This window comes from Plodia interpunctella, chromosome 22, assembly GCF_027563975.2.
Source record: "Plodia interpunctella isolate USDA-ARS_2022_Savannah chromosome 22, ilPloInte3.2, whole genome shotgun sequence".
NCBI classification, from domain to species: domain Eukaryota; kingdom Metazoa; phylum Arthropoda; class Insecta; order Lepidoptera; family Pyralidae; genus Plodia; species Plodia interpunctella.
The window spans coordinates 3476757-3485949 of NC_071315.1; the positions used below are offsets into that span (position 1 = coordinate 3476757).

Below are 9193 nucleotides of genomic sequence, written 5' to 3' on the forward strand. Positions count from 1 at the left end.
AATCCTCAATAAGTGGCCCATTGAGTTGGATCATGGCCCGTACTCCTTATCTATCCACGAGAAAGACCTGTACTCCAGCAATGAGGACGTTTAAATGGCTGTAGTTGATGATGATTATTACTATTATATTATTGAGCCCATTACAGGTGCGTTCCTGATACCATATACCCTGATGCTGATATTTGGAGCCGTCCCCCTATTCTACATGGAGCTGATCCTTGGACAATATAACCGACAAGGACCTATCACGCTGTGGAAAATATGCCCTTTGTTCAAAGGTTAAAAATACTGATTTTTTTAGAGCTGTTCTTTGGAAAATAAATTCAAAGGGGTGAGGGTAATTTGGTATGGATGAGTGACGTTATTTCAAATTATCGCAGCAACTCTCCAATTTATGAAAGCGAGGAAAAGGGGTAAAACTTTTTTATGATATAGCTAAACTATATCGAAACTGAGGTATTTGGCATAATGTTGATTTTTCTTTGCCGATGCGCTATTGATACAGCTTTGTCACAATGATTATTATGTAGGTATCTAAAATAAATTTAAATTTTCAGGAGTTGGATTCTGCGCAGTAATGGTTGCATTTTACGTTTCATTTTATTACAACGTTATTATCGGTAAGTCGATCAAATAAATCTCTTTGGAAAATGAAAAATATGTATTAAACCCAATTATTTAAACACCGCCATGAAAAATATCGAATAATAGTTTCCTTTTTAAATAAAAATTATGATAAATATAAGTTTTATGAGCTTGGCTGGCGTATATCCAAATTGTACGTCGCAAAATTTTATACGGCTGTGTAGATACAAGTAGGTTACCTCATCTCATAATTCTCACATACTTAATGTAATATTGTAATAATAATGTAATAATATTTGTACGGGTCAACTTATTTTATGGAAATGATGATGAGATGTCAGCAATAAGGCACATATTAGTTAAATATACGTTGCAGGTTTTACCGAGGAACCCTGAACTTAAATAAAATTTTAAAATTTATTATATTACACGATTCGTCATCTTCGAATTATTTATTTAAAATCTAGTTATTATGCATATATATTTAACCCAAATAAATGTAAATGATGTTTATTATGTAACTGTGTAACTTAAAGTTTACTATTTTACCTGTAATCAATTTTTATAGGTCTGTGGTAGGAATGGAAATGGTTGGCGACCTGGTAGCTTTATAAAATAAAGCTATATGATTAAGCATTGACGACCTCAGTGGCGCAGTGGTAAAAGTTCTTGCCTCTTACTCTCCCGGGTTCGATCCCCGGTCGGGTCATGATGGAAAATGATATTTTTCTGATTGGCTCGGGTCTGGGATGTTTGTCTATATATGTATTTACTATAAAATATAGTATCGTTGAGTTAGTATCCCATAACACAAGTCTCGAACTTACTTTGGTGATTAAGTATATTGACGACCTCGGTGGCGCAGTGGTAAAACTTCTTGCCTCTGAACCGAGATGTCCCGGGTTCGATCCCCGGTCGGGTCGTGATGGAAAATGATATTTTTCTGATTGGCCCAGGTCTTGGATGTTTATCTATACGAGGTATTTGTTATAAAATATAGTATCGTTGAGTTAGTATCTCGTAACAAAAGTCTCGAACTTACTTTGGGGCTAGCTCAATCTGTGTGATTTGTCCTGATATATTTATTATATAATAAATATAATCAATACTAATGAAAACTTAATGACTAGGTTGGGCGTTCTATTTCCTGATATCATCCGCGCGGTCAGAATTACCCTGGCTGCATTGCGACAACTCCTGGAACACAGAGGACTGTTGGGACGCGTCCCGGGGCAATGTGACCAACCGCACTGACTCTAAGTACCAAGGACCATTATCGCATTTTACGCCAGCTTCTGAATTCTTCCAGTGAGTTAAGTTTAGTTTTATACCAAACTATGGGATAAGTCCTAAATTTAACGAATTATCACATTTTACGTTGGACCATATGCTATACAACTCGGAAAATCGCATCAAATTCCGTCTAGTAGTTGTTGTGTGTGATCCGTGAACAAACAAACAGACGTCTGTCTGTAGGTCTTTTATGTTTAGAAGATAGATCAAGTCTTGTAAATGTGAGACAAAAAACAATTCTAAAAAAATGTTTTGGGTTTTATTACTCTCATAAAGACCCCGATAATTATTTTTCTTTAATATCTTCTATGTACAGACAAACAGACATAGCTCACTTATAGTTTTATTATATATGTATAGATAGATTGTGTGACATATAATTTATTTATTTCTAGTCGTGCAGTTCTGGAAATGCAACACTCAGAAGGGTTGAATGACCTTGGCTTTCCAAAGTGGCAGCTAACCCTCTGCCTAGGGATGGTCTACGTCACACTATACCTGTCTCTCTTCAAAGGAGTCAAGAGCTCAGGTGAGGATAAAATATCAAAAAGAAAAAAAAATAGAATATTTGCATTGACACGCCATTTTGTTTTTACAATTACTAACTACCATGCAATACAATATAAACGTCATATATTTTTCTTTGTGTTTAGGTAAAGTGGTGTGGATGACTGCGACAATGCCGTACGTCGTACTTTCCATCCTCCTTGCCCGGGGGCTCCTTTTGCCAGGGGCGACCAGGGGCATCGCCTATTACTTGCAACCAGAGCTTACCAGGCTTAAGGATACACAGGTAAAGTACAGATCTGGAAAAAATGTAATTAAACGTCTTTATCGATTGAAATTGTCGACCAACATTTAATTATCCTACCCTTCCTTTTTTACGGTGCATATATTTAATCAATAAATAATTACTTATTAATTACTTGCAGGTGTGGGTGGACGCAGCAGTTCAGATATTCTATTCAGTGGGTGCTGGATTCGGAGTTCACCTGTCGTATGCGAGCTACAACACGTTCCATAATAATTGCTACAGGTGCTCCTTTTTAATACCTAATCTGTAAAAAAAAAAAACTATATCGTACTCCAAGGGGTGGATAAACCTGATCTCCTACATAACTGACTTTACAATATGACATGGGATTCAAGTTTATTTTATGATTTTATAATCTTCCGCCTGCCTGACGTCCTTTTTTGGAGTAGTAACGTACTCTGTTACATATTATGTAACACTTTTTATGTGACAAAAATTAATTACTCTTACACACAAAACACGAAAAAATTTGATACAGAAAACTAATTAAATTGGCTTTACTTATTTCTTTCAGTAGACCCGCTAAAGACGTACCCGCTAAATACCGAGAAAACGTCACACTATGCTAATTACTTTTCAGAGATTGTCTGGTGACGACCCTTGTAAACTGCTTCACATCATTCTTCTCCGGGTTTGTGATCTTCACGTACTTGGGCTTCATGTCTCACAAGCAAGGAGTGCCGATATCCTCGGTAGCTACAGAAGGTTGGTACACCTTTTTGCAAGAGCGTTGAAGTCAGTGGAGACATGCAAACGAGTACTTGAGTATAAATATTGATATCATTTGTAATTTCACAAATAATGCAAGATTCTAGAGATCACGTAGTGATGAATAGCTCCATAATTGATGCCAAGGTCTGCTGTTACACTATTATTGTTACTATTTTACTTTTTTATTTATTACAATAAAACAATAACTTTTACCTATATTATAATAAAAAATAGTTTTTGTTTAGCGTGATTGCGCGAAATTTATAGAACGATTATAGTTTATATTTGTAAATATTGGCTAAATACTGCTAGCTGTTACGTAACTAACAAATAAATAACGATTTTACAAATAAATTAGAAAATGTAATTTATTTTCAGGTCCCGGGCTTGTATTCCAAGTGTACCCTGAAGCAGTGGCGACCCTGCCCGGCGCCAGTTTGTGGGCCATGCTGTTCTTCTTCATGCTTATCATGCTTGGATTAGACTCGGGAGTAAGAGATTGAACTAATTTCTTACATTTTTAATTTGCAAAAATATGTATTTTTCTTTAGTATAATAGAGTAAATGGTGGTTACACAGAACACAGTGCGTGGTTATAAAGCTGAGGCTTCTCAAAACCAACTTATTTGAAATTCGAACATTTTTCTTTGACCATCATCTGACAATGAAGAATTTATTTTTCTTAAAAAAAAAATCTAAAAAAAATAAATTCTCATTCCAGTATAGATATTTTAAATAAATCTTTTCTATCAGATGGGTGGTCTGGAGTGCGTGATCACTGGTCTGCTAGACCAGGCGCGGTCGAGCGGCGCTCACTGGCTGCGTCGGGAACACTTCACTTTATTCGTCGTCTGCGTGTCTTTCTGTGTGGCCTGTATCAATGTCACGCCTGTAAGTACCGACTAATAAGAATATTTGTTCCGGCGGCGTTTTGTAAAATAGTTGACAGCAGCGAGTATTTCACGGCGAGATATCCTTGTCGATTGAAAAATCAACGCAGAGTTTTTTTTTAATTTGAAGCATTGATAAAAAAATAGTACCTACATATATTTATGATGTTATGCTATGCTCACATAGTATCTAATGTATCTCAATACATTTTGTACTTAAGTGGAATAAAGTATTATTGTTTTGTACCTATCTATATAATTCTTTCAGGGCGGCATTTATATGTTTCACCTTTTGGATACGTATGCCGCGGGAATATCACTTTTATGCTCCGCTCTTTTCGAAGCAGTGGCCGTTTCCTGGTTTTATGGTAGGTACCTATATATCTACTTACATATTGATCCCCATGCTGTTTTAGGAGCGACGGAAAAGTGTAGATTGAGTTATCCTGCGCAGATTATAAAAGTCGATCAAGGGAATGGTAATAAACAAGAGATTTTTCTAATAGGTGATAGACGCAACCACACCCACCATCACGATTTTATCTCAATTCCACCAACAAGCCGACTATAGAGCTTCGGTGGGCTTCGAGTTTCGCAACTATTGGCTCTATCTACGATAAAGAAAGTAATACTCTATAAATGTAATTATGTAAATTTATTTTACCCACCTCCAGGCAACTCGGAATAAGTTCCTTTAGCGCAAATATACAAGAAACGCGATCCCAAATCAACTAGAACCCTTAGAACGAATCCGATGGAGCAATCGAAGTGGCTCGGTCCTGGCAAGAATATATTTGAGCCCCAATAGAGCGTTGTAGATTTGCAAACGACACGCAAAGCAGGAGAAGTAGAATGAATGACTAGAATTACGTGGAAATTTACTTCTTCATAGTTTTATCCGTTTTGATTTGGGAGCGTAGGAATAATAAATTATTATGTTTTTTAGGATTGAAGAGATTTTCTGACGATGTAGAGGAGATGCTCGGCTTCAGGCCTGGCATATACTGGAGGATATGCTGGAAGTTCGTCAGTCCTATTTTTATTATTGTAAGTTAATATTTTCCACTTAGGTTAAACAATGATCTTAGAAATGAAAACATTTCGGTATAAACAGTACCTTATGCGTTATTCCAGATTATTTTCTAACCGTGAACTATATAAAAATCCGTTCAGCAGATTTAGCGTGAAATAATACCAAACATACATACAGACATACAACCTCACAAACTTTCGCATTTATAATACTAGTAGGATTGTTATATTTACATACATCATCGTTATTTCAGCTTTTACCCATTGCTCAGCATAGGGCAACACGAGACGACCTCGGTGGCGCAGTGGTAAAGTGCTTGCCTCTGAACCGAGAGGTCTCTGTTTCGATCCCCGGTCGGGGTCATGATGGAAAATGATCTATTTCTGATTGGCTCGGGTCTTGGATGTTTATCTATAAATGTATTTGTTATAAAATATAGTATCGCAGAGTTAGTATCCCATAGCACAAGTCTTGAACTTACTTTGGTACCAGCACAATCTGTGTAATTTATCCTAACATATTTATTTATTATATTAATCAGCACGTCTTTTACAGGGAGTGGTAGTGTTCGGCCTGCTGTACCAGCAACCTCTACAATACCAGCACTACACGTACCCGCCGTGGGCCGTTGTGCTGGGTTGGGGGCTGGCCTGCTCTTCCATCCTCATGATACCCATTGTGGGGATCTACAAGTTCCTCACCACGCCTGGGACTTGCCGGCAGGTTGGTCTACTATTGTATTATTATAATAGTACTAGCTGCGCCCCGGGGATTCGCTCCCGTGGGATTTTAGGGATAAAAATAACCCGTGTGTTATTCCAGGTTATATTCTACCCGTGTACCAAATTTCAAAACAATCGGTCCATTAAATTTTGCGTGAATGAGTAACAAATATGCTCACAAACTTTCGCATTTATATAATGAGTAGGATAGCGTGAATCTACCACCGACCCTATGTCATTTTTCGTAATCTACTTGACATTACTTTTCTCTAACTTAACTTATATATAGAGCTCGTATAAGCTAAGTATACGCAAGAAAATAGATAATTATATATACTTACAGTGCACACATTTTAAAAATAAACTGCATTTCCTTTCAGCGCGTCGCGTGCTGTATATCTCCTGAATCTGAACACGAGGCGATCCGGGGCGGAGCACCAGTCAGCCGATTTACATGGAGACACTGGCTCTATGTTTAAATTCAGCAACATTGTCTTAAAATATTAACTAGTTACGCTGGGAATGAGACCAGTAGTGGAAATTAGCTTTGGAACTCGAAATCAAGACACGGCCCTCATATCTCGTGCTAACTAGACAGGGAAAGAACTTAAAAAGAACATCTTCTTATCGACTCGAAATAGCTATTCTAATGATGCTGATCGTCGTTGGCCTCGTTCAAGTCCTCCATTATATGGGACAGGACGAAAATAATACGTTTGAGTAAGTAGGATCACTTTGTAGTTAGCAGAAGACCAGTGAAAGTCCTCAAATATTTCTCAAGAAATGAAGTCATGAAGAAGTTTGAACTATCCATAGAAAATCGGTCTATGCTAGGAGACGCGCAAGCGCAAGTGATGTAGTTTGATAGGTCGTCTAGTTTTACATTACTTTTAAAATTTAATATTCGGTTACAATGTAGAAGTTAAAGTTGAGGTTTGCTTTTAGATAATGATTTTACTTGCCATGTCTTCAAATAAGTCCAGTAGAAATATATCCTTAGGATACTTAGGTATTTATGTCAGAAAATATTTACTGTAAAATAAAAAAATGGAATGGAATGTTACAAATTGTCCCAGTCCCGTAGATATCGTCAGCGCATTAAATTTTAAGACGTAGGTATTTTAGTATAACAAGTTCGGTTTCACATCTTATTATGTGGGTAGGTATATTGTGGGATAATTATATGCATATTTCGCGTAGTGTCCCGTAAGGATTTTTTGGTGGCTATAAACCACTCCTAAGGAGTAGTTTGTAAGTCGATGAGTAGGTATTCGTCGTGTTGCGAGAAATACTAATGCAATAAATATGTTTAGAGATAGAAAAGAAAGTTAACTGTAGTAGGCTGCATTGCCCAAAAACAGAAAAACGATTAATGTATTTCATATCTTTTCATCATTTTTATTAAATCAAGATCGATTTGGGTAGCATGTCTTCCGCTTTAGTACAAAGTGCTCGGAGCTTCTCTCTACCCTAATATTTAGTTTCGATGGTTCCGCTGCTTTTTCAGAATTTATTGATGGGGGCGGAATACAAAAGAAAATATAAAATTGTAACGTCCTGTTTTGGACCAATAATTTTGAACAAATCTGTGACAAACACAATAAGAAATTTTGTATATAATTAGTACATACAAGTACGCTATATTCTACTATATCTATACCTGAATAATGTACACAAGATGATTATATATACTTACCCAAGTAAAATGTTGGTAGACTTTCTAGTTGGCTTATATTAAAATTTTTATAATTGTATAACTGTAGTTGTTGGCTTTAAATACCGTAATAAATTAAACTTAATATTAAGTAGGTAAATATAATGTTAAATGTAAAATGTCAATGGTCATTTCATTGTATCTTTCACGTGTACCACAAGACATTGCTTTAAAATATACATTTTCTTTCTACTTTTCAATATAACTTGTTTAAATGCTTGCCAAAATGACTAAATCCCATTGTCGTATTATCAATGAAGTATGGCCTAAGAATATATACTTTTAAATTTATAAGTAATACAAAATTGCAAAAGTAAAAAGTTAATCTATCTTGTGAATTTTTATTAAGTATTGATAAAAGTGAGTATTGCATTGTTACATATTGAAGTAGAAAATGACAATTTTTCATTTGTAGACGTTGTAAATTTAAAAATATAGTTTAAGAACTTTGAATCTGTACTTATTAAAAAAAAAAGAATGGAACGCTCCGGGAGAGTAAAAAATAGTGTAAAAATGTGTTGTGCGATAAAATATATTATCTATTTTGTAAATAAAAAAAATATAGTTTTGTCTGCGAGAATCAATTTAAACAGATGTAAAACTGTGTTCATTTACAAAATAAATGTTAGATCAATTTCTATGTTTCCTTTATGACCTCGCCTTTATAACCTGCCTCCAAAACACGCTAATCGCAATTGAACCCCGATCGATTCGGTGTCTTTTTTACCATTCCGGTACAGCGAAAACAGTTTAACAAATTCTTGGATGAAAACTGAGCCATAAAATAAGGTTGTCGTTGTAAAAATAACAAGTTAAGAAGATAAACTTAGAATATTATAATTATTTATTTGATGTAACTAAAAACACACTCAAGTTATTTACAAAAAGTACAGCACAATGATACTGAAATAAAATTTAACACTAAAAATCATTGTGTGTTGCAACTGTTCGAAAAGTTCATGGCTCAGTTTTTACTTTGCTTCAGGCTTGTAACCAACCTCACTCGACTCACTCACACTCAACCAACATTTGTTGACCAAAAAATGCTGGAACGTAAAAGGTTCAATTGCGATACAGCTGAAGTTATTATCGCGTTCGGGAGCTTAGAGAATACATTCTCTACCTTATATACCTTACCAAAAGGTTATTGTATCTAAAAGTCTTTACTACCTAACTCGTAGGTAATTACTATTGGTGCCACAGGAGCGAAAAAGTATTTATTTAAGCAGTTAAGTATTATTTTAAATTTGAGTATCTTCTTACATATTTAGACCGGAAGTTCTGGAGTGAATTAAGTATAAGGATAAGGACCGTATAAATTAAAGAAATAAAGTACATACTATGCGGTTCTCACATTTTGCATAGGTAGGTACACAACTTCCTACAGCGCCAACTCTATAATGTAAAAAAAGGCGATTGCAACACGCAAAA

General features: G+C 35.5%; 1 protein-coding gene across 1 annotated transcript in view; it reads left to right on the forward strand.

The window, feature by feature from the left end:
* The window catches only part of LOC128679885 (sodium-dependent noradrenaline transporter-like), a 31225-nt gene extending 22829 nt beyond the window's left edge, over nucleotides 1-8396 (forward strand). Inside the window, exons 9-21 of the mRNA XM_053762372.1 lie at nucleotides 147-278; nucleotides 558-620; nucleotides 1716-1893; nucleotides 2274-2407; nucleotides 2532-2671; nucleotides 2811-2914; nucleotides 3273-3397; nucleotides 3782-3894; nucleotides 4157-4294; nucleotides 4562-4661; nucleotides 5240-5340; nucleotides 5882-6049; nucleotides 6429-8396. Of these exons, the coding sequence (XP_053618347.1) occupies nucleotides 147-278; nucleotides 558-620; nucleotides 1716-1893; nucleotides 2274-2407; nucleotides 2532-2671; nucleotides 2811-2914; nucleotides 3273-3397; nucleotides 3782-3894; nucleotides 4157-4294; nucleotides 4562-4661; nucleotides 5240-5340; nucleotides 5882-6049; nucleotides 6429-6527 (1595 nt within the window). The 3' untranslated portion in view covers nucleotides 6528-8396. The remainder of the gene's footprint in view (nucleotides 1-146; nucleotides 279-557; nucleotides 621-1715; nucleotides 1894-2273; nucleotides 2408-2531; nucleotides 2672-2810; nucleotides 2915-3272; nucleotides 3398-3781; nucleotides 3895-4156; nucleotides 4295-4561; nucleotides 4662-5239; nucleotides 5341-5881; nucleotides 6050-6428) is intronic.
* Nucleotides 8397-9193: the final 797 nt, after the last annotated feature.